General features: G+C 39.8%; 1 protein-coding gene across 8 annotated transcripts in view; it reads right to left on the reverse strand.

The window, feature by feature from the left end:
* ARMC3 (armadillo repeat containing 3) overlaps positions 1 to 26,369 on the reverse strand; it is a 92,548-nt gene that overhangs the window by 12,285 nt on the left and 53,894 nt on the right. For 3 of the 8 annotated variants that reach the window (XM_070601884.1, XM_008510575.2, XM_070601882.1), the window contains 6 exons: positions 16,872 to 17,121; positions 13,068 to 13,204; positions 12,045 to 12,213; positions 9,502 to 9,602; positions 8,708 to 8,809; positions 8,182 to 8,277 (listed from right to left, as the gene is read on the reverse strand). In XM_070601884.1, the coding sequence (XP_070457985.1) occupies positions 8,182 to 8,277; positions 8,708 to 8,809; positions 9,502 to 9,602; positions 12,045 to 12,213; positions 13,068 to 13,204; positions 16,872 to 17,121 (855 nt within the window). Of the gene's footprint in view, positions 1 to 8,181; positions 8,299 to 8,707; positions 8,810 to 9,501; positions 9,603 to 12,044; positions 12,214 to 13,067; positions 13,205 to 16,871; positions 17,122 to 26,369 lie in introns of all 8 variants that reach the window. The other 5 variants (XM_070601883.1, XM_070601877.1, XM_070601880.1 and 2 more) reach the window with 2 other exon arrangements.

Genomic DNA, 26,369 nt, shown 5'->3' on the forward strand with positions numbered 1-26,369 from the left:
AATATATAAGTCCTATACATGTTTTGTTTCACTCTCATTCTTATTTCACATTTAGTTTTTTAGGACTATTAAAAATGATATTCATGGGGCCAGCCTGGTGGCATAGTGATTAAGTTTGCATGCTGTACTTTGGCAGCCTGGGGTTTGCAGGTTTGGATCCCGGCTGCAGACCTACACACTGCTCATCAAGCCATGCTGTGGTGGCATCCCACATAGGAAATAGAGGCAGATTGGACACATGTTAGCTCAGCGACAATCTTCTTCAAGCAAAAAGAGGAAGATTGGCAACAGATGTTAGCTCAGGGCTAATCTTCCTCACCAAAAAAAAGAAAAATGGTTTTCAAAATTTTTTGGTTTTCAAAAAATTTTTTCTTTTTTTGCTAACATATAGAAATATGATTGATTTTTACGTGTTGGCGTTATATTCTGACATGTTGCTAAACTCACCTATTAGTTCCAGGGTTCCAGGAGGGTTTTTTTTTTTTTAAGTGGATTCCTTAAGGATTGTCTATTTAGAAAGTCATGTTGTCTGAAAATAGGAACAGTTTTTTCCCCCTCATTTTCCACTCTGTATATATTTTTAAAATTGCCCTATTGCAATGTGTAGGACTTCCAATATGATGTTGAAGAGGAGTGATAAGAACAGTTATCCTTGTCTTGTTCATGATCTTTGCAGCCTTCCACAGTTAAGTACAATGTAATCAGTAGATTTTTTTGTGGATGGCTTTGATCAGGTTGAGGCAATTCCCTTATATTCCTATTTTGCTGACAGTTTTATTTTTTATCATGAATAGAATGTTGAATTTTGTCATATGAGTTTTCTGCATTAATTAATATGATTGGGTGGTTTTTCTTCTTTACATTGTTAATATGGTGGATTACCCTGATTGATTTTCAAATATTGAACTAACCTTGCATTCCTGGGATAAGATCTTCTTGGATGAGTCATTCTCTTTATATATTGCTGGATTTGATTTGCTAATATTTCAGAAAGAATTTTTGCATTATGTTCATGAGGAATATTGAGCTGTAATTTTCTTATAACGTCCTTGTCTGGTACTGTCATTAGGATAATGCTGGTATCATAACGTGAGCTGGGAAACATTCTCTTCTATTTTCTGGAAAAGATTGTTTTGAGTTGGTGTTAATTATTGAAATGTTTGGTGGAATTCACTAATGGAACCATCTGGGTCAGATTTCTATTTTAGAAAGGTTTTATAAACTCAATTTCTTTAATGGTTATAGGACAATTTAGGTCATCTATTTCATCTTTGGTGAGTTTTGATTGTCTGCAGTTTTTGATGACTTGGTCTATTTCATCTAAGTTACTGAATTAAGGTGCTCATATTATTATCCTTTAATGTGTGTAGGGTTTGTGATGATAATTCCCTCTTCATTTCTGCTATTGATATTTATGTCTTCCCTCTCTATTGTCAGTCTTGCTAGAAGTTTATCAATGTTATCGATGTTTTAAGGAATCAGCTTTTGATTTCATTGACCTCCTCTATTGTTTTTCTGTTTTCAATTTCATTGATTTCTGCTCCTTTTCATTTTCTTCCCTCTGCTTCTATTGGGTTTATTTTGCTCTTCTTTTTCTAGTTTCTTGAGGTAAGAGCTTAGATTATTGATTTAAAGCCTCTCTTTCTTTCTATTACATTAGTGAAATAAATTCTCCTTCAGCACAGCTTTCGCTGTATCCCACAAAATTTGATATGTTGTATTTTCATTCAGGTCTCTGTATTTTTAAATGTCCTTTGAGATTTCCTTTTGTCCAATAGATTCTTCAGAAGTGTGTCCTTCAATTTCAAAATATTTAGAGATTTTCTTGTCGTCTTTCTGTTATTAATTTATAGTTTGATTCTATTTTGGTCAGAGACCATATCCTGTAGGATTTCACATATTTTAAATTGCTGATGATTTTAGATCACATGGTTCTATGAGTTGCTCAGAGGAGAGTGCTGAAGTCCTCAAGCGTAATTTTATATTTGTCTATTTCTCTTTTCTGCTCTATCAGCTTTTGCCTCTTGTATTTTGAGGCTGTCTTGTTTGGTGCATCTAACATACATTAGATCATTATGACTTCCTCATGGATTGATCCACTTTGTCATATGTAATGTTGTCCCTCTTTGTCTCTAGATATTTTCTTTGCTCTGAAGTCTACTTTATTACATATTGAAAAAGCCACTTTTGCTTTTTTTAGATTAATATTTAAGTAGTATATTTTTCCATCCTTTCACTTTCGATCTACCTATATCAATGAATTTGAAGTGAGTTTCTTTAAACAGTATACAGTTAGATCATGACTTTTTAATCCACTCTGCCAGTCTCTCCCTTTTGAGTGGTTCTTAGCCCTCTGTTTTTCTTTTCTTGTCTTCCTATGGGTTACTTGAACATTTTTTAGTTTCCCATCTTGATTTATTTATACTGGTTTTGAGTGTAGCTCTTTGTATTGGTTTGTAGTGGTTATGGTAGGTATTATAATATAAATACATAGCTTATCACAGTCTACTGGTATCCACATTTTACCACTTTGAGTGAAGTGTGGAAACCTCACATCCATTGAGTTCCATTTACCTTCTCCCCCTTTAAATATCATTTTCTTGAGTATCAGATGGTGTTATAATTTTTGGTTCAATCATCAAATATGATTCATAAAACTCATAATGAAATGGATAGTCTATTTTATATACCCATATTTCAGCTCTTGTTTGTTGTTTCTTCTTTCTTCCTGATCTTTCTAGATTCTTTCACTATTTTCTTTTTGTTTGAAGAACTTCCTTTAGTTAGCCAATCTGTAAGGCTGGGCCTGCTAGCAATAAGCACTTTGTTTTCCTTCCCCTGAGAATGTCTTTATTTCCCATTTTCATTGCTGAAGGATCTTTATTTCCCCTCTTCACGGCTGAAGGATAGTTTTACCAGATAGAGAATACAAAGTTGATTCTTTTAGCACTTGAAAAATGTTATGCCACTTCCTTCTGGCCTGAGAGAGCTGTACTGTCATCCCAATTGGTTTTTTCCTATAGGAGATTGGAGTCTGCACGTTTATGAATTCTGGAGCCCACCTGGACTCAGTGGCTTCCTCGAGTGGGGCTAGCTCACAGGAGAAAATTGCATCCTATGCTATGCTAGCAGAAAAGAAGGACCAGGAGGCCTGTGTGTGACTTCTCCAGCTTTTGTTTGCGTGTATCTTTTTCCTGCTGTCCCTGCATAGTATCTTTTGCTATAATAAATCTTAGCCATAGGGGCTGGCCCCGTGGCCGAGTGGTTAAGTTCGCGCGCTCCGCTGCAGGCGGCCCAGTGTTTCGTTGGTTCGAATCCTGGGCGCGGACATGGCACTGCTCATTAAACCATGCTGAGGCAGCGTCCCACATGCCACAACTAGAAGGACCCACAACCAAGAATATACAACTATGTACTGGGGGGCTTTGGGGAGAAAACGGAAAAAAATAAAATCTTTAAAAAAAATAAAATAAAATAAATCTTAGCCATAATTATATATATATATATAATTTCATATATATATGAAAGCTAAGAAAATGGAGCTAGGCCAGGTTAGGCAGCCAAATCTCCTAAATTATGTATTCACAAGTATTGAGCGTTCTGTTCCACTAGTAGTAAATTAGGGGTGGGAATGACCTTTAAGGATTATTGAAGTGGTTGTAAGGGAGGGGCGATTAACTGAAGTCCACATGAGTTTTCTCTTTATTTTGAGGGGTAAAAAACCCACAAAAATAATCCTATCAACTGCTATTGGAGAATTACACAAAACTCTATAATCATAACTAATACTAAAAGGTTTATATTTTCTAATTTAATATTCTATTTACTGCAGTTAAGGAGAGAGTCTAAACATGTATGAAATGCACTAACAATATATCATGATAAAATCTCTCAGCAAAAATGACTATTTCCCAGCTATATCATCTTAACCCTTTGCCTTTTTTGTAAGACAGGTAAACTGAACATCTTCATATACAAAGGAAGATTTCAGTAAACTAAGAACCAACACTCGGAAGGTCAGTTAGAATGAGAGAAAGCATAGATGAGTGTACCTATTTTCTAAAATTACAGGGTGGCTTTATAAGATTGGAGAGTTTGGCCCTGTGATTCCTCAGAACCACCTACAAAACCAAGCAGGTGTGCTTCTCACTGAGTGTGTTGCCTGAAGTAAGAAGAATCATCTGGCATGTAGAAGATGACATCCAGTACACCAGGTGAACGCATCAGGGAGGGCAATCTTATTGAGTGATGAGAAAGAGAGAATTTACTGGAACTCCTGAACTATAGTTTCCTGTCGCTATAAATAGAAGTGTTTCATTTGGACTTCTTTCTCACAAAGGCTGCCAAGTTGTGTTAATAAGTGCTTCATTACTTGAATGAATTTCTTTCTAAATAAATATGGAAACAAGCACTTGGAAATTACAAAATTAACTCCTGTAAAATTAATCCTCAGAAAGAACATCAATTTATGACTAAAGATAGCAGAACTTTTACCTTGCTTGCAGACATTAGCAAAACTACCTCAGAAAAGAGAGATTTACTGTGTGAATCCCAAACCATAGGGATATTCCATTGGTGGAGGAGTAGGTAATTAGAGGGAGAGATTTGTCTGGCTCCAAATTGAGTAATGACATTTTCAAAATTTAATCACTTGCTCCTTTTTGATACCATCAACTATTTGAATATATAAATTACAGGGCAAGGCTAGTGAGGGAAATATAAGTCATGAATCCAGCCTGCTTGGGGTTTCAATTTAAGCAGGAAGATTTTGGTATGTGAAAAATAATCACAATACCAGGTAGCATTCGATAAATTCCACGAGTGATAAACATCAGAAACTGGAGAAGCTAAATATTGAAAGAAATCTATTCCAATTGAGTGTCCTATTCCACTCAATCTATTCCAAAAGTATGAGAAGAGAGTATTGTACAAGGTGGAGATACATTTATTCTGGGTGTAGAAGGGTACGTTGTGTGTCTTCACGTGTTTGTGTGTGTGTGTGTGTGTGCACGCAGGGAGAGGAAGAGAAAAACCAGTAAGGTAAAAAGAGAGTTTGAGAAAAATTATTTTAAAAACAAAAATGTTTTAGGAAGCCATTAGGATTGGAATCAAGATCATCCAAGAAGCAGAAATGTTAAAGTATGTGCTGTAGATATCCAGAAGTCTCCAGAGATGAACAGACTAGAAGGAGACAAAACAGGAGTCAGAAAAACAATAAACTTTTAAGTGTGTATAACAGACTCAGGTGCAATCAACTTTATGAAAACTGGACCGAATACAAAAATATACTACAGATAGAACTCAAAATACATTTCACAAATAGGAATAGTAAATGTTTATTGTAAGGAGAATGGTCTTTATAATGAAAAGCTTTAGAGGGCATATTAGACGTTGGTTTCAGTGACGTCTGGGAAAGCATCAAGAAGGTGACTGAATAAATGGGAAATAAATTAATCTCCTCTCCTGTGAATGTTTTGCCGTCAAGGAGAGTGCAACGAAAACCTTCCAACACGAAAATAACATGGTGGCTGCTCACCCGGTGAGAGCTTCTTGCTGAAGGATTTTAATTTACATGGTATGTGGTAATGATATTCATCAAGAAGAGAGAAATCCATACTTTTTTTGTCCGTATTAGGCCACTGCACACATAATTGACTTGCTTGTTTCCCATCTCTTCTCTCCTCTCCTTTTCAAAAATTCAGCCCCTTCGTGGTTCCAGAGGTCTCACTATTCTTTGTCAGTATCTCTCAGTAACTTTTTGTTAACATTATACATGCTCAGTGACATTATTAGATGAGGAGATCTCAAATATTTTACTCTCTCTAGGGGTCCAAAGTTTTTATAGTCACAGGACAAGAAGAGTTGACCAAAAGATCGACAAGAGGACAACAAGATTATGACCAATCTATCCCGCTGTGGACCCAGGACTAAGAAGGGGAAAGAGACTGGACTGACATCAATCACTTAAATATGGCAAGGCAATGGTGTAGGCACTTTCCATACATCATCTCACCTACTCTCCCAGCACCTCTATGAGGAAGGAATCATCACTTCCATTTTACAGATAAAAAAGCCGTGGACCAGTTTTGTCTGAATCCAAAATTTGTGTGTCCTCCTTTATGCTAACAATCCTCTTGAATATTGGGAGCACATCAGGGTTTATCTTCAAGCAAGAAGTGAGATGCAAGAATATGCAGAGACAAGGAGGAGAATGGAAATGGTATGGAAGGAATGATTATCCTCATTTGTTTACAATTATTCTCCCTGGGCATATTGTAAGGGAGTCAAACATCTATTCCTTCCAACCACCAGCGTTCAATATTTGAAATAATTTGTGAATATTTGATCAATAAATGCTTCTTTACTGTCCCTGATGTGCCTGATATTATTCTAGGCTCTTTGAATAAAAAGATTGAAAAGGCATGGTCCCAGATCTCGAGCAGCTCATTGCCCAGTAAGAAAAATAAATAAATCAACATCAATCAGTTCAGGTTACATGTAAGAGATAGAATCAAATTCACAAATGAGTGGAAACAAAGAAAATATTTAACCTGGAGTGATCAGGGAAGGCCTCACAAAAACAAAAACATAAAGAGAACGAAGAAAGAACAGGAATTTGCCATGGCTACGAGACATGGAAGGCTCGGCCAAGGTATGCCACGGTTGGAGTCTGGACTCCATCTGGAAGATTTAAGGAGTTCTTATTTCAGGCAGAGTAATATGATCAGACTTTTATTTCCAAAAGTTAACTCTGCGGGATATTGTGGAGGATGGGTTTATGGATGGCTATTCAAAAGGCAAGATGCTCTTATAATAAGGAGATTAATGAGATTGAGATATAATATAAAGACCCAAACTGGGGAAGTAAAAGTGAAAATGAAGGAAAGAATGATGCAAGAGACATTTAAGACACAGAGTGGATAGGACTAAGAGATTCGTTCAGTGCTGGGGATAAGGGAGAAGGACTTTCAGATGACGCCTAGATTTGGGTAATTGTATGGGAAAATGGACACATTAATCGACAGAGGGAATAGAGGTGGAGGAGGAGGTTTGGGAGTTGGGGAGAACAATGACTTTAGTTTGGACGTTTTGTTTCCTGGGTAACAGGATAGAGAAGTTCAATAGGCAATGGATATACAAAAACTTATCAATATGTAAGGTCTTTGTAGAGGATGAGGAGAGAGCAAAGAGGACCAGAGAAGAAAGGACTCATCCATAGAACAAGGAGACATGGGTCAAATGAGATAACGATGTGAGCGCTTCCAAATGTTACAGCAAAACATTAATATCAAATATCACAATTAAAAACTCATGGCTGTCTGAAGATCAGCATTTTGATATTTACAAGTATATGAAATAAATTTCAACCCAGAAGGACTGCCCATTCTTTTCCAAAAGCTTTAGGATTAAGAATCAGACTGAGCTGTAAGAAAAATAAGATAAAAAGAGCCCAGGATAGGAGAACCACCCAAAATCAAAGCTGAGGTGGTATCAGAGATACCAGAGGGAAAGACGGGCTTTGATTGATGATGATACGTATAATATGTCTGTACCGGTCACTTATCAGACCAGTGGCCCATCGTTCCCTTACCAAGGTGGCAGAAGGCCGATTCTTCCCCAGGACGGCAGTTGGGTAGACCAAAGGGAGACACCTGCCTCAGAGCCGGCCAAGAGGCCACGATGGTCTCTCTCGGTTCTAAAGCCCAACAAGTAACGAGTATAATCTCTGTGAGCAAGACGGGGAGCAGATGTGGAAGCACAAGTCCCGAGAGCGAGAACCACCACACTCCAGGGTCTGGGCTCACCCCCTGCGGGGGCGGCTGTGGGGAAGGGCAGGAAAGGTCATTTTAAGTTCATTACTACACAGGGCTGGAGTTTCGAATGACCAACTGGAGTCTGCTGTTTCTGTTGTCGTTTGTGAATTAGAATGATTGTAGGATTTTACAGTGATCAAAGAGAGTTCTCATCCAGAGGCAGGAGAAGAAATTCCCTCTGGGTAAGTTTTAAAGAGACAAAAACAAAGTTACCTTTTAATTACATCTCAGGAGTCTTGCCTCGTTTATACTGATTCCATAAGAAACACTTCCCATTCAAAAACTAGCCCTTCCCTTTCCAACCAACTTTGTTGGGCAGTTACGACCTGATGGGATTCTAACGCAAAGACAGTGACACACTTCTTACCTCGATGCTTTTTCTTTAGCGGTGCCTTTGCCAAGAGCTGTGTTTCGACCGGAAGCAGGTTCTGATTTCTCTTCTGTGGGAGATCCAAATGCAGCACTAAAATGATAACTATTTTTTCTTATTTGAAAAAAACCATAACCAATTTCAATCATATGGAAAATAACAATACATTACATTTGCAAAGCTTTTCATAATCCCTAAGGCATTTTCACTCCCATTGTATGTTTTGATTCCTTTCAGTCCTGTGAAGCGGGGCTCCGGGCATTATTCCATCTCCAGAGAAGGAGATAAACGTGTGCACAGACGCTGAGTCTTGTGCTCAAGACCTCACTGTAGGTCACAGCAGACAGGAGGTAAAACCAGGTTTTCTGCCTCCTTTTCCATCAGCAATTTAAAAAAAGCAATTAGGAAATCACATTACTGTAGGAATAATACGAATTAAGTTGCCAAAGTCTAAATTTGTTTTTTTTTACTCCCAAATTAAGGGGAGAATTATTTGAGTATAGATAGAACACCATTTTCTTACTTGGTCTTTTCTTTACTTGCTCTTCTTAAGGAAGATGAAGAAGAAATACTCCGTCCATAACCAACGTCTGATGATTTATCTTCCATAGATGCAGGTGGAGAGCTAAAGTTGTACATATTTGAAATTATGCACAAATTAAAATAATTTATTTGCCAGTATTGTCTTTGTCTTACAAAACAGATTTTTTTCTGAAAATCACATTTGGAGCTGCCTTTTAACAGTGACATATTCTTTGAAAAGCATGAAGGAGAGGTCAAAATAAGACAAAAAGAATATTATAAAGCTTTTCACGAGCCAGAACAGGAAATATTTTTATAAAATGTGTCACATAAAATGTATTATATAAATATACAGGTATACATGACCATTTTAAAGAAGAATGTCCAAGCTATAATTTTTAGCTCTATTATTTCTTATTTTATTAAAAAAATTGGACAGCGTATACCTGCATACAGTTCTGGAGATGTGCAAACATAATTGATCTTGGTTTGCTCCTGTCTATTTACACTTTTTTCAGTTACTTCATGTTGCCAGAAGAGGAATAAGTCCTGACTGCAGAAATATACATGGAATTGACTGCTGAAGTGAAGTCAAAGGCAAAACTATGGTTGTGGTTATTCCACGGTCTTGACTACATCAAGCTATGAGTTTATGGACCCGTGTTTATTTTTAGGGTGGTCTAAATACAAGGGAGAAAAAGGTACTGTACGGGGAATCTTTACATATTCACGTGATGATGGACAAACAAAAAAATCATGTGTTTCCCTGGATGCCTCCTCCCCAGAAAGACTCACACTTCAGAAGATTTACTGTTAACTAAGAGTATAGCACGGAGATCACTTGGTTCTTGAAAGGCGAGATCCTTCAAAGGCGGAAGTTTGGTGCCAGGATTTATCTGTAGATAATTTAAGGGTTGAAAAATAATATCCGGATGGGGCATCTTTTAAAAAATGGCTATTGATAGAATATGTTCTCAACTGCTTGAGGGGTCTAGTTTTACACACACACACACTCACAAGCACATAAACACACACATTTAGAAATGGGAACCTGAAGTTTGTGGATAGCTCACCTTTGGGCAAGACAGTTCCCCATAATCTCTATTGCTTTGTACTCAGCTTTTTCACACCATAATTATCAGTTTGGCCTCTGAGAGTATTTGACTTTGCAAATTCATCTATATATATTAGGGAGAACTTATGGTCTGTAGAAGTAACTAGTTACTAGACAGATCACTAAAAGTGTCACGAGGATGTCTAAAAATAGGCTAGACAAAGGCTAGTCCCAGCAATTTTACCAGCCTGGTGAAGAGGGTTAGACCAGATCGCCTTCTGAGGTCTTTTTCCAGTCATGTTATAATTAGATTCCTCTCTCATCCAAGATGCTTTTCATGATCCTTGTAAAATAAGACAGATCATGTCATTCGTCCACCCAGAACCCTGCCAAGGTTTCCACTTCATTCAGACCAAAGGCCAAAATCCTTCCAGTTGTCTACACGACTTACATGCGAGGGTCTCTCTCTCCTCTCTGATATAGTCTCTACTATTCTGGCCCGTGGTTCACTCAGCCCTGGCTACACTGACTTTGCTGTGCTTTCAATATGCCAAGCCTGTTTACACCCTGTGGCTTCTGCACTGGTCTCCTCCGCCTAGAAAGCTCTCCCCCAGATATCCCCATGGTGAAGTCCCTCACCTCCGTCAAGATTTTGCTCAGGTATTACCCTCTCAGCGGGGCCTACCTGACCACAGTTTCTAAAATTACAACCATCAAGCCCACTAGTCCCCAGCACTACAGAGCCCCCTTATCCTGCCTCTGCTCCACATTCCCCCCACCCATAGCTCTTATTTCCATCCTGTGACTTCATTCATTTGTTTGTGATGCTTATTGCTTATTGTCTGTCTCCTCTCACCGCGACCGTGGGAGTAGACATCTGTGTCTCTTCTGTTCACTGACATAGTCAAAGCCTACAATATTAGAAACTTAATATTTACTGAATGAATGAATTAGAGAACTCTCCTTTATAAAGGGTATTGCCTCATTAAATTTTAAAAAAATTCACGGACAAATAGATTTTGCCACAATTTTATCTGATCCATGGCAACATTTTTCTTGTAAGCGTTCCTTGTCGGTTTTTCGTAAAGCATCTTTGTACGAATAACGTTGTACAGCTTTTTAAAAACTACTCATCATTGAAAGAGATAGGCTGTCTTGGATCAGCAACTTCTCAGCGGTTTGTAGGGGTATGTGTGTGATGGTAGCTGTGGTGGTGGTGGCCGGGGGAAGCAGAAGGAAGAGATAAAGTTTTAGGCTGGCTGGTTTTCATTATTCAAAATGTCTCAGATTTTGTTACCATGAGGGTGTTTCCTGCAAGTATGGCTCAGCTATGTGATCCTCTTACAGCCTCTTTCCTCTGCTTCTTTGAACCGGATTGGTCCAAGACGGCTTCTGCTGCCAGCCTTGCTCACCCCGATTCCTCAGGGCCTGCGCCCACCTGGCAAACGGGACATACAGCTTTTGCGCTTCTGAGTCCTCTCATCACCTCAGGAAGTATATATTTTTGATGGTGCCTGCTGAGATCTGCCACCACCAGCTCTCTTGTCCCTCTCTGTGCTGTTTTGTTTTCCTTTTCATTCTCCCTCTTGCACAGCTTCTGCCTGATTTCAGGGACTTTTAGTAACTCTTAAATCTGGGGGAAGTCTGTGGATCCTATCTGTTTCCTAGTTTTGCCTAAACTGGGATTGGTGGATTTTTGAAATTTTCCCCATTCTCCTTATTGCTTTTGGTTTCCAGAAGAAGAAGAAAATGCTGATTTAAGCAGCAATGTCAAAAAGTCCTCAAGATTCTAAATTTTAGCTTCCCATTTCTCTCAACATTAACACTGCATTACACTATATGTTGTTTTTAAAATCATAATCAGAAATGTGAAGTCAAATAATATTCTTCTACATTATATTTTAAAATTCAATATTACGATTTCATTAATTTCAATTAGATTATAATTAATAAAATGAAAACATTATACTTCAATTTTTATCACTAACATTGAGCCCTAAAAGTAACAGAACCCCTCAAATGAAATGCTCCTTCTATCTTCTCTGAAACACAAGACTAGCATTAGTCAGCTGATTTAAGCACGAGTAATCAGATTCTAGTTAAAACTGTACACAAATGCAAACTCTTATAGCCAGACAAAGCTAAGGATGAAGTCTGACCCCCCAGTTTCTGTCTATAAAAATATAAGGTCTGTTAGGTGGTTATAGAGTTGCAATGTTATGGCATCATGACTAAAGAAGAAATTATCACACAAACTAAAAGAAAAATTAGGGCTGCCACTTACCCGACCGTAATCATAGAATCCATCACTAATTATGTTACTTGATGACAAATACCCAGTCTGGCTGTATTTCAGAGACAAGTGGTTGTTGAGCAATTTGTTATGAGCTGCCTCACTGAATTTATTTTTTCGACTTACTGAGAGATTAATTTCTTCAAGGATATCTAAGGCCCTGTCAACAAAAGGAAAAAGCATTATTAGCTTTATACAGGCAATCCAACACTAAGTTCTCATTTATATACCTAGCTAAGATCTTGAAGGAAGAATTCAGACGGAAGGTTAAAGCCATTCACTCTTTGAGATAAAGTGATACTGACAGAATGATGAAGACAGAGCAGGCCTTTTTGAGAACATATATGCCACATAGTCACCCACATTCAAACAGTTAAAAAGGACGCTCAGAAAAACGGTTCTTCATTTAAAGCGAAATTAGTGTTGGACTCCAACTGTTTCAGCTCACCAGGAGATAGATACAAAGAATAAAAATGGTTAGAAATAGGGTAAACCTGTCCGTAGAATCTTAAAACCCTATTTGCTGATATGCTAAAGGCAACTAACTCATCTGCTGGTAGTGAGGAGAGCAGATTTGGGGAGGCCAGTTAACCGCATAATTCTAATGACAAGGTTTGGGTGGGGAAGAGAGAAAAATGGAGATGGTAGTTTGGGCGTGTCCATCTTATTTTAGCTTTGAAAGTTGAAAGACAAATAGGATTGTGTTTAGCAATAGTAGAAGAAAGTGAAAGAGAAGCATTTATCAAGATGAAAAAGTAGAAGAGGAAACGTGGAAGAGGATTTCGTAAAGGTGGTGAGGGAGAGCGCTAAGTGGAAGCGAGAGGAAGGGACTCAGTTTCCGCTAGGCAGTCCCTTCAGAGGTAAGGCCGGCGCTGTGACACGCAGAGCCCCTGAGCGCTCTGCAGCCTGAGGGTGGGAATGCAGACTCTGCTTGACCTTCTTTGGGCCTCAGGAGTGTGCTTCTTCATCTTCTGCTCTTCATCTCAGCCAGAAACTTGAGCCAGCTCCACTCACCCGAGCTTGCATAATTCAACGGCCATCAGCTCCTCGTTGGCGCAGACCATTACAGCCCAGCTGGCATTCTTTCTCACTTCATCATTCTTGGAGCGCAGGAGCTCGACCAGGGGCTCCAGTCCACCTGCGTTTCTTAACTAAAAGTAGAAACCAAAATTTACACATTTTAGAGTACAGGAGATAAACATTTGCACTTTAAAAGAATCTCATTATTTGATTGTTAAAAGGTTTTAACTATGGGAAAACATTTTAGGTTGTGTCTATATTTGGATTTATTAAATTCAAGGAAAACCATCTATTGCAAAACCTTACAGACAGGAGCCCAGTTTTCTGTTCAAAGTCAAGAAGAGACGACAGTAAAGCAGTCGAGGGAGGTCATCGTGATGTTCCATGGGGCGGGGACCGGACAAACAGCCTATCGTCTCACTGCCTACAAGTGGGACGTCCTGTGTTCATCCTTCTGCTCCTCAACAAAGAATGTTTGTCTGGCCCTGTGGTCAATGGAATAATGGTCCCCCAAAGATGTTCTTGTCCCCAGAAAGGATTTTGCAGGTGTGATTAAGTTAAGGATTTTGAGATGGGGAGGTTGTCCTAGATTATAGGTGGGTCTAATTTAATAACAAGAGTCCTGACAAGAGGGAGATGAGAGCGCCAGGAGCAGAGAAAGGAGATGTGTGGTAGCAGAGACTGGAGTAACGCTTTGAAGATGGAGGAAAGGGCCACAGACAAAGAAAGCAGGCAGATGGGAAAAGCTAGAAAAGGCAAGAAACAGATTTTCTCGTAAAGTTTCCAAAAGGGACACAGCTCTGCTGACACCTTGATTTTAACCTATAAGACCCATTTTCAGATTTCTGGCCTCCCAAACTGTAAGATAATAGATTTGTATGGCTTTAAGCCACTCAGTTATGGCAGTAATGGGAAACTAATACAGTCCCCAAGGCTGGGCAGCAGGAACTGATGCAGGCAAGTGCCACCCACGTCACTGGACACTATCGCCAAGTCGGCAGAGTGGCCAAAGCAACATGGAAGCAAGTGCCTAGAAAGAGACCCATTTTTGTTATCCCTGCAGTGTCTTCTCTTCACTTCTCTAAGGAGTGAAAAAGAGAAGAAAGAGAACAAGGAATTGGACAGAGTTACATTAATTACATTATTAAAAGAACTTCCTCATGTATAAAATTATTCCTATCAGATGGGGCTGGCCCCGTGGCCGAGTGGTTAAGTTCGTGCGCTCCGCTGCAGGCGGCCCAGTGTTTCGTTGGTTCGAATCCTGGGCGCAGACATGGCACTGCTCATCAAACCACGCTGAGGCAGCATCCCACATGCTACAACTAGAAGGACCCACAACGAAGAATATACAAGTATGTACCGGGGGCTTTGGGGAGAAAAAGGAAAAAATAAAATCTTTAAAAAAAAAAATACACAAAAAATTATTCCTATCAGAAAAAAAAAATATTTGACAGAGCTCTTGTCTCACTGTCCAAAATGCAATATGGTATTATCAGAACCTGGAGGACAAAAAGAATATTCTACCCATCTCTATGTGTATTATCTGAAGACAAGAGCCCTTGTGGGGTATGATCCACTCTCAGTCATTTTCTTCTCAAATATTGGGACTCTGGGAGGGATTACACATCAGCGTATGTAACTTGGACAGCTTAGAAGAGTTTTCTCGAAGCATCTTATGCTTAGCAGACCAAATTTCTGAACATCTTTAACTCTGAGTATAATACAAAGTTATTTAACCCCATGTGTTCTTTTGGCAAAGATCTGATTCATTTATTAATGCCTCCATTCATTCCTCCACTTACTCATTTACTTATTAATTTAACAACTGTTTATTAAGCACACACATATGCCAGGTATATATTAATGACACGGACACAGGGGAGAAAAACCTCAATTCTGTTCCCTGGAGCCTCAAGGAGCTTATGGTCTTTCATACAAGAACCATACAATGCAAAACGGAGGACAAGGAAGGCATGTATAGGGCGCAATGGAAGAAGGATGAAGACGCACCCAAGTTTGAGGACTGATGAAAGGCCCCATAGGGGACAGGATGGCTGAGCTGGGTTTTGACAGAGAAACAGGATTTTATCCGGTGGACAAGAGTGAGACTAGCTTTCCAAGCAGAGAAATCAAGGAGGTATAAATAAGAGAAGAGAGCATACTGACAGAATTACAGATATTTCTGGAGTGTAGTTACTCCTGGGAAGAGAATTTGGGCTCAGGCAGGTGGATGCGGATTGTCAAGAGCTCTTGCATAGCACGCTAAGCAGCTTAACTTTCACCACGAGCACTGGCACGCCACTGGGCACTTGTAATGATGCAAGGAGGGTCATACATTTGAAAGATCAGTCTGGAGGCAGTGTGGGGACGAGGAGGTGGCAGGGTAGGGAGAGCAGTAAAGTCAGTTGCAGTATTCCAGGAAATAGAGGACTACTCTGCAAGCTGCGTGGAGGTGTGATCAAGACCCTTTCATTGATCACCATGTTGCCAATGCCTGCTATAGTGCCTGGCACACAGTAGTTGGTAAATAAATATTTGGTGTCCATCTTACCACTTTAAGGACGTATTGAGTCAATAAGAACAAAGAAGGAGGATAAAATAGATATCTTAAAGACAGAGAGAAAAGATTTGTTAGTTGTCTGAGCAGACAGCATAGTGTGAGAGCATGGGCTCTGGACTCAGAAAGATGTGCTCGCCTATTCCTGACCTACCAACTTACCAGCTCTGTTTAAGCACATTATCTCTTTAAATCTCATTTTCCTCATCTCTAAAATGGGGACTACAAACATACCTATTTCAAGTGAGGTTTAAATGCATTTAAAATGCTTAGCACAGTGCCTGGTGCATGGTGAGTGCTCCATAAATGTTAGCTATTGTTATCTACATTGGGGAGAGAGGAACAAAGTCCTAGGCTGTTTGAATGAGTGCCATATGACAGATAAATATGAGAAAGGCAAGAGAAAAAGGGATGATTGTGGGTTTATATAAAGTGTCTTATAAATAGAACCAAACACTTTTATATGATGGACTTGTAAAAAGAGCAATTCTATATTTTTAAATTTTGAAATACAAAAGAAACGCAAGATTATGTATAACCCATATGTATAATTTAAAGCATCATAGTAAAAGGCACACTTGTTTGTCTACCATTCAGCTCAAGAAATGGCACATTTCAATGACCTTGAACCCCTGCCTGCTCCTCTCAATCACATCTACCCTCTTAATCCCCCAAGAGGCCACCACTTTCTTGAATTTGGGTTTAATCATTCTCCTGCTTTTTTGATAGTTTTGACTTATACGTACATATGCCTAAACAACATATTGCTTAGCTTTGCATATTTTTGAGTGTTATATAAATAGAATCATAAGTATGTACTCTTCTGCAACTTGATTTTGCTCAGCATAATGCTTGTTGAGATTCAGCTCTGTTGATGTCTGTAGCCGCCGTTCGTTCATTTTCAGGGACGTGAGATCCCATTTTATGAATATACCACAAATTTACTTATCTATTCTCTTAACAATTGGACAATCAGTTTGTTTCCAGTTGTGTAGATATTATAAACAACGCTTCCTGGTGCACAGAGACAAGAGATTGTCATAAGTACATACTTAGAAACAAATTATAGAGTACACTCATCTTTTTTGCTAGATAATGCCAATTTGTTTTCCAAAGTGTTGCACCAATTTTGAAGGACTTAAATGATGAGTAGGTTCAAACACTTGAAAATGTTTCCAATTAATCTATCAATACGGTACGGACCAGAAAAACAAGAGAACAATTGTTACTGAAACTCTCACCTCTGTCCGGGCCTCAGCATCACAGGCAGTTGCAGCCACAGTGAGGGCTGCTTTGCTCTGCACGACCGTGTTGGCAGAATGCAGCGGGCCGATGAGGGCGTGCATGATGTCGTGACTCTGTATGTTTACACGCAGGGGCTCCTGCATTGCCATGTTTGTTAACACTGTGGCCGCGTTGGCAACAGCTCCATCTCGTTTACTGGACAGGATGTTTATTAATGGTTCAATGCCATCAGCTTCGGCAGCAGCACTGGGTAAATGAAGGAGAAATGAATGTCATTCATCCGTGTTCGAGAAATTATCTTTGGAACGTACAACCAAACTGATAAAACAAATGAGTACATAAAGACAATTTTAGAAAGGAATTAATTTACAATGCGATGAGTCCAGAATTGAGGCACTAGTGATTTAAATGGAGTCTGGGAAAATGTCAGGTATAAATGAATTTAAATAATCCTTTTCCTACTTCTACAGCTTTTGGTTATAGAAAAATGTATGACTACTTCTTAGAAACCCTGCTACAGCTGTTCTTTTGTTTTTGTCTCCCCAAACCCCAGTACATGGTTGTATATCCTAATTGTAAGTCCTTCTAGTTCTTCTCTGAGGGCCACCACCACAGCATGGCAACTGACAGACAAGTGGTGTGGTTCCGCGACTGGGAACTGAACCTGGGCCCCTGAAGTGGTGACAGTGCCGAACTTTAACCACTAGGCCATCAGGGCTGGCTCTACAGCTGCTCATTTTTAACTCAGTGATACTTATAAGACCAGGAAATTCTATCGAAAGAAAGTCTATTAAAATATTCCTAGCCAGTAAGAAAACAAAGCTTTAAACAAGAGGAATGAGCAAGCATGGCAACTCTTGATTAAGTTAAAATTCTTTAGTCTATCTTCTTCTTCAAATTAGGTTGTTAATTGTAGGCAGAGGTTAACATATTTGAAGGCAGCAAATCATTTGGGAGGTGAACGTTGCTTACGCAAATTAAACATCAAAGATCAAAGTCATGATATTGACATAGATAATTTCAGTAATGTAGGCATATTCAGTTGTTAAATTTCCTATTTCTAGTGTAAAAAGACTACAGTTATCCATTATATATGAACATTTCCTCACAACGAGGAAGCCTAATCTTCCTTTTAAGAATATCATACTTTCTATAGTCCTTGCTTTGCAATCATTTAAAAAGCTCATAAAGTAGTAATAATAAAAAAGGGATCATTTTAACGAGTGGAAGACGATTTAATTATGTTCTGTAACGTTTGGAACTGCTTCAAATAAGAGATGTTCTGAGCAACAAGATACATAGAGCATCCTGCTTTTAAAGGAAGACCCCAAATTATGTGTTAAAAAGTGACTTAAATCATCATGGTAACAGAGGCAATGAAGACAATAAAAACATACTTGAGACTCCAATAACATGAATATCTCTTTATCTTTTCATTTAAGGTTATATTAATAACCAAAATTTAAAAGAACAAGTGAGGATATATGATTTAGCCCATCATCTTGTATTCTGATGAATTAAATTGAAGTTGGTACTGTCACTTAAATTTGCTGATCGGAAAGGAGAACTGACAACCTCAAGAGCAGAAGTTATTGCAATTGTCCATCAGAAAGCAGAAAACAAATAAAATGTCCATCAGGAGGCTGGTACTCTAGGTGAAAGGAAGCTGTGGTGGAGGCACAGACCAACTCTGAAGGAGACTGGACCACAGCGACTGGGCAGCAATGAAATGATGAGAGGCGGCAGCTCTGAGAATGGAGGGTTCCACTGGTGGTAACCCTGAGGGCACCTCCCAGCCCTGGCTTACAGAAACCCACGCAGAACACACACCCTACTGATACCCAGGCGAAGTCAGCGCCTACTTCCATTTCTCCCATAGTCCATCCAGTCTTTGGTGTATATTTAACCCTTCTTGTGCTATCTCCCACTCTTTCTTGGGGAAGACATCCCTTAAAAGTAAAATTTGGTTAAATGACATGTAACCAAAATTTCCTCCTATAAAAATGTTGAGAGGAAGGCCCTGCCTCTCACTTTGATAGCCTGAGGGCCAGCATTTAATTTCCTTTCCTAGGGGATAAAATAAACACTCAAGATATTTTCACTTTCAATTCTCCCTCCTATTATTAATTGACATGGTGGTCGTTTGATTTTATGAACAAGGGAAAATTTGGAGGCCCTACCATGTTAGTTTACCAGAAACTTCTCTTATTTTCACTTATAGTTGAAACATTGAAATTTTCTTAAACTGCCAGGAAAAATTTTAAATTATGCATATATTCTAGTGAATTAATATATACTTAGACCTTTTCAAAAATCATTTTGTTTCCTTTGACTTGTTTTTCAAGCACTTGATGCAATCAGTCCCTTAAACCAAATACTTTGTAGTTTTTAATAATTATAAACATGCACAATTCCTTTGTCTCTCAGTGGTTTTTCCTTTGATAATGTTTCCCCTCCCTTTCTTTTCTTTTTTTCTTTTGTTGAGGAAAATTGGCCCAGAGCTAACAGCTAAAATGTTAACAATTTTCCTCTTTTTGCTTGAGGAAGATTGTCACTGAGCAGAACATCTATGCTAATCTTCCTCTATTTTGTATGTGGGACACTGCCACAGCATGGGTTCATGGGTGTTGTGCAGGTCTGTGCCTGGGATCCGAACCAGCAAATGCCAGGCCACTGAAGTGGAGCACACGAACTTCACTACGCCACTGGGCCAGCCCAACATTCACTTTTTAAAATGTCTTGGAGAGTGAAAAAAGAGCACACAATGGAGGTATTTCAGTGGTATCCATGATGGAAGCCAGAAGTATTTTAGGTAAATGCATACCAGTAAATCCTCAAAGGCTTTGTCTTTTGTGATATAAGGGGGTTTTTGGAAAATTTAAGTGAGTACATAGGATCACACTCCATCAATTCAGTTTCTCTTGTTTATAAAACACGTGGGTCCTGGAGACACACGAATTCTCCTTAGGTGTACCTCTGCTCTGGGCCCTTCTGCTTGGGTTGCTTCCTCCCTTCTGTACAAAGGCGTAGTTTGCCCTGGTTCATTTGTATCTCTACCTTCTGCCTTTTCTTTGCTCCTTATGGAGGCAGTAAAGGGAAGTACATAAAAACCTAGCTATTTAAAAAACCAGAGATTCTGGTACACGGTGGAATACAGCTCTTACTAAATTGAACTTAACTGCCAGCATCGGAGAACAAATCCCACACGCACAGCTGGGAGAACAACTTGCATTATATGTACGTATCTGCCCAAATTTGCGATGTCAGCTCTGTTTAAGTGTAAAAAGCTTAACAGACTAAATTATTATGGCAGAAAAAAATCAAGCTATTATTCTTACCTTAAAAAACAAATTTCATTGATAGAAATAGAGTGCAGAATCTGTCCTTTTTTTTTTTGAGGAAGATTAGCCCTGAGCTAACATCTGCCATCAATCCTCCTCTTTTTGCTGAGGAAGACTGGCCCTGAGCTAACATCCGTGCCCATCTTCCTCTACTTTATATGTGGGACGCCTGCCACAGCATGGCTTGATAAGCGATGTGTAGGTCCAAACCTGGGATCCGAACCCACAAACCCTGAGCCGCCAAAGTAGAATGTGTGAACTTAACCACTGAGCTACAAGGCTGGCCCAGAATCTATACTTTTTTTTGAAAAAAGAATTGCATTAATTTTGTGTCTTTCAAACCCAAGACATTCTGTTTTATTTTTCCCTGTGTCTAATACACACACAAGCTGAAGCCTGTCATATTTTAGAAACACATTTCAGTTTCCTAGATAGTATAGCATTATCCAAACGAATGGGACAGAAGTCAAACTGCTTTGTTACAAAATCCAAAATTATAGGGCCATATGTCATCACAATAATCTGAAAATATTTTCTGATATTTACTATCATGAGTCTCCATCCGGTTGGAATTTAATCAAGCACAAGTTTAAAGTATAAACTGAAAAAAAACCTAAAAACCAAATATAGAAATGGATAAAAATAGCTGTTGATATCTTTTGAGATATGTAAATAGAAGTGAAGTTTGACATGTCTTGTGTATCCATTCTATTACCAGGTCCTGACTGTTGTCTTCCATATTTCTCAAGTCTCTCTCTTTTCTAATCTCCATCTCTCCCACCGAGTCCAGTCCAACATCCTCTCTTGTGGATTGATATAAACACTCTCCCGGCAGGTCCCTCCTCTCTCCCTTGAATCCTTTCTCCATCCTACATCTAAGGTGATCTTTTGAAATAATAGATTTAATCGTATTGCTCCCCTACTTAGAACTTACATGGTTTCCCATTGGTCCGCATGCAGCCCCAAATTTCTCACGCCGCTCTGAGCCCTGCATGCACAGATCCTGGCCTCCCTCACCAGCCTACGTGCTCTCCCACCCTGCCCCGCTCCTCTGTGCTCTCGGCCTCTCTGGCAACCTGCAACATGCCAGGCTCTGTCCTCCTCAGCGCGTTCCCCTGTGCCAGCCTCACTTCCCGACATACTCTTTTCCCGGATAATTCCCATTCATCTCTTAAAGTTTGGCACAAATCTGTCTTCCTCAAGGAAGCTATCTTGACCCCAAAACTGGATTAGGTCTCTCTTTTCCATGAGCTCAGAGCATTTGCTTGCTAAACATATATATAAATATATATATTTCTTTTCTTTTTGTTTAAAGAAATGACGTTTTGGCACAAATGTTCATAATCAAAGAGCAGCAACGATCTCGCAATATTATTTTATAGCACTTGTTATGGAAAGGAATTCAGCACGAAGTTTTTCATGTAAGTCCCCAAGCCCACAATGAAAAACCCCCTTACAGCACAGACACGAAGAACATTGGTAAGGAAAAATTCCATTACACAAATAGTGTCTACTTAAGGCTCACTGAAAACACTATGCTATTTCATGGCTATGTGTCTTTGCAGTCACGTTCTCTTTGCCAAAACGCCCTTCCCAACACACACACCTCTGCTTGAGGAACTCCAGTTCACCTTCAAAACCTGCTCAACCGCCCTTCCTCTGCCAACTCATCCGTGACCATTGCTGCCCCTCCTTGTTAATCGCTCCCTCCTCTCTGCTATGTCTACACCTGGCGCCTCCTTCTTAAGAGGCAGTGCGTGAGTCTTATTCATATCCCCGGTGCCAAGAAGATCAAGATGTTTTAATTGACTTGAATCAGCTCAAGGGGCGTGATGAAGAAGACCTCTGCAGGTGCGAAGGGTGGAGGGGAAAGAACTCAGCTCAGCAGTAAGTACGTTTGCGAGAAGGGACAGGACCCAACAAAATTGGGCTCTCTCCTTGCGTCACTTCCAGCTGCTCTTGAAATCAGTTTCCTTCCTCCCCACCCTCAATGGCTCTCGAATTATTCAGGGAAGTTCTTGCGGAGTTTAATAAATAAAATCTTATACTTTAGACAACTTTTTAGGGATATATCCATTTCATACGTCAAGGGATGTCTGTCTATATTTCATCTTTGCAGACGTCATTGACGGTTTACTTGGGTCGTGGCATCAGACGACGCTATTTGGTACTTCTCAGAATTTGATCCTTGCTACAGCGTGGAGGTTCCCATTTAACCCATCTGCAGAGGCTGGTTACATGAATCAAGGGTGACCTTGGGCCGTACAGAAATCTGTTTAACAGAGCCCACATACAGGGTAATATGTGGAACTCAATGGAACAGATGGTAATATTGGCAATCAGGACCTTGTTTGTTAACAGTGATTACAACCGTTCCCACCAGCATGACTTTTCACATGTCTCCCTTCCTCACCAAGGAAGATGTATCGGCGGCAGACACATTGCACGTGGTCAGGAGGGTGGAAATGCAGCAGCAACTCTGGTAGCTGCCGTTAAGCCTCGCAGGCTCCCGGTGACTGCGTCCAGGTGCGCGGGGGCTGGGACACTGGCCTCCTGCTTCTCACAGCCAGATTTGGAATGCTGCGAACAGGATTCCTGACTGTCGTTCCAGCCACATTTTCAACGAAGGTAATGATCCAAGAAGTCGAGTGTGTGGGTAAAATTGATCAATTTCTGGTCTCAAACAGCTCTCACCCCACTGCAGCCCCACCACCGCAGAAGACGGAAATATGTGTCCCCAAACTCAGGCTGAACTCCGGGATTGACAAAGGTAGCCAGGAGAATTTGCTCCTTTTAAAGAAATATTATTTAAAGAAGCTCATCAGCAGTAAAGGAGAGAGTCACAATTAATTGCAGGCAAAAGCTTAAAATAGAGGGTGTAAAGTAACATGATTATTAAAGTAAAACCCAGCCACAGAAACAAATGCGTGAAATTTTGCATCCTATAGCAAAACAAGAAAAATGCAAACAAATATTTGAAAGTATGTGAAACCATATAGTCTCTATCATATTGCTGTCCCTTAGTAGGCTTGAGTTGGAGATTGTCAGAGCATGCTTTTCTGCTACAGTTGCTGGGATAGCGTGGCTTCTCAAGTGAGAAGTGCTAGTTGCAAAGAGACTAGGATGTGCCAACCCAGCACCTTCAGGTTTTTGTTACCAATTATGAGGCAGTCACTCAAAGTCTGGAGAAATCAAATGTAATCTTCTTACAAGTGACACGGAATCCTTATTGACCTATCTGTTCCATCGCAATACTTCACTTCCACACATGCCGCCTTCTGTTTCAAAAGCTGCAAAACCTGCCAATAATTAACTAGCTGCCATCAGGAAAGAACAACTGTCTTCATTTTCCATGGCTGACTTGTCTCCTGATAAAACAGGAATAACGGTCAAGGTGTTAGAATATTCATAATAAATGGCTTGTGCGGTTACCAAGTGTTTCTCTTTCGCCTGGAAATCAGTCTATTTACATCTCTGTGGATGACGAGGGACACAATCCCAGAGTAATTAGAGATACTATGTTGCCGATTTTCTTAACTAAATAATAAGGGCGCAAAAACCCCTGGCACCTGCCAGGACTGGCTGATTCGTATCAGCTCTCATGTCACTTCTTCAGAGAGGTCTTTGATGAGCTCCAGGTCATTCCCCGCCCCCCTGACCCGTTTCGCAACCCCAGTGCCATGCATGCCCTGCTCTACGCCATTGCGCTGTTTTATTTAATCTACACTGTTATCACTTCTGAAATTACCTTTGTAAAATTATTCCTCTGCGTCTGTCTCCCTGACTAAAATGTAAGTTTCGAGAAAACAGTTTCACAGACCCTTCGTCCTGTTCCCAACAGGGTCCCTACCACCTAGAACAGCGCCTGGCGCACAAAGAACGGCCAAGGAATGATGAAATAATCACCAAAGAAACCTAATTCATAGATAATAACTTCCTTAGCCTTTGGGATAAAATGATGAAAGTGGTAAAGAGTGACCCCATCTAACTCCTAGTGCCAGTTGTGTTCCAGGCTCTCTGTGATACTGGAAGACGGGAATCACTCAGAGGCACAAAATGTAATAGATAATCTAGATTCACTTTTATTTTATAGTTAAGAAAGGTAAAATTTAGAGAGACTAAAATTTGCTGATGAAGCAATTCAATCAACAGACACAGGATGAAAACCATGGTGTTCTGACTTTTTAGTCCCTTACCTTTTTCACAAGTATCCACCTGAAGCTTTAAAAAGCACAGTATTTTCTAGAAAAAGGCCAGAATCTACTCGGTTCACTTTCTCATTCCTCAGGGAATGAGAAATGAGGCGGACTGTTGATGTATAGCATAGTAGGAAATTCTAAATGCTGGATACATTTTTTTTCCCCCTCTTTCTTATTCTCTTTATAGGAGGAGGGGAAGAGGCGGGGGAGGACGAGAGGACGGATAACGGGGTAAGGGACCTGGGAAAAAGGTGGAAGGAGGGTAGGAAGGAAGGAGGAGATGAAAGCTCCCTCCTGCAAAGCTGTCCGTAGGAGTCCAAGGAGCCCTGGCCAGTCCAGTGGGGAGAATTCAAAGCAATCAGGAAGGTGAAGGGAAACATTTTGGTGGGGAAGACCGGGAGAAGTTCAGAAAGCATTGGGCAGGAGGCAGAGAGAAAGAGAAGTCACGGGGGAGGAGACTGAGTTTCAGCTCCTGCAAGCTCCCTATGGACGTATGTAGCAGACCGCGTGAGTGTCCACCCATCTCTGGGACCTTGGGCAAAGACTGTGCTTTTGTTTCCTCATTTGCAAAGTGGGCGTGACCATAATATTCCCTACATGATAGGACCGCTTTGAGGATTTACTATCATATTCCATTTCAAGTACTTAGCTCCAGGTCTGGCCCACGTTTGCCAGCTACCATCGTCGTCATCATCCACTCATATTCAGTAAGCCACAAGGGCAGAGATTTTCCTTTGGCCTGTCTCAATTTCCTGGATCATGAGAAAATATGATCGTATTTCTAAATTTGCATGTGTGTATGAAATTTTCATTTTCAAACAACTTTTCAGCTAGACGGTCAAATTTCCAATACTCTCAGGGTTAGAGCTGGGCAGTTTCCTCAGGAATCCCACCCAAGTCTTTCCCTTTAGGTGTAATCAGTGAGCAACAAAGGCCATTTCCAGAGGGAAGAAAAATCATGGAAAATGATGAATATAAAAAGTCAAGGATGAGTAAAAATGGAATATACGTAGGTTTTTAAAGTACTGCTTCAAATTGAAAGGGAGAGTGAGAGAAAAATCGCACAATAGAAAAGTGTCCAAATTGTTTGCTAATTTCCTCTGAAAATCAGTAACACTGGAAATCAGACCTGAAAGAGGTGCCAGCAACTTTATAAGGTGACGCAAACGTCAGCCTCTGCTCTCTAGGTAATAAAAGCACACGGATAATTTTCTCACTGAAATTTCACAGGATTCACCTGGTCTTATGAAACTGGTAGCTAGTAAAATTCAAATTGTTTGTGAAGGTCGAGTAGGCATCAACTGACACAAAATGGGGATGTGCAAATCAACTTGCTTTATTGCAAAATCCAGCTTTTCATTGTATATATTTTTTCAAATCCTGTGTGATTTTCCCTATCCATGACAGCCTATGTTATAGCAATGTTCCATCAGGCAGAGAAGGAATCGAGGCTCTAACAGGTAGAGATAAAAAATAGACACTCTATAAACTTGAGTGCAAAGAACGCAGGAATAATTCTTAAGTTTACCATAATGACTCTGCCCATCTATTTTATCTATCCATTTCAGAAGCCTTTTACAGTCATAAATAACACTTTATACAACTTCTTTGAGGTATCATCCTTCATACAAGAGTTTGAGACATCCTGAATACGAAACTGAACTTGGTAAAAGGTTTTGAAACTAGCTTGAGGTATCTCGCAGGATGCTCTTACCGTGAGCCTTCTAATTCAAAGGATGGAGCATCTTACAACAAAGCGATATAAACAAGAATTTTAAAACAAAATAATCTTTTCTATTACACAAAGTCGAGAGCAAAAACTCAACTCTAGATGCACTACAATAACAATGAGATGAATTTACGTTGTCCAAGTGTATTATATTATCCTTTATGGTTACATAGCAGGGCAGATATTCAGCCACCAGAACAACGAATGTGTGGAAACATTTTGAAA

This window comes from Equus przewalskii, chromosome 30, assembly GCF_037783145.1.
Source record: "Equus przewalskii isolate Varuska chromosome 30, EquPr2, whole genome shotgun sequence".
Classification (NCBI taxonomy): domain Eukaryota; kingdom Metazoa; phylum Chordata; class Mammalia; order Perissodactyla; family Equidae; genus Equus; species Equus przewalskii.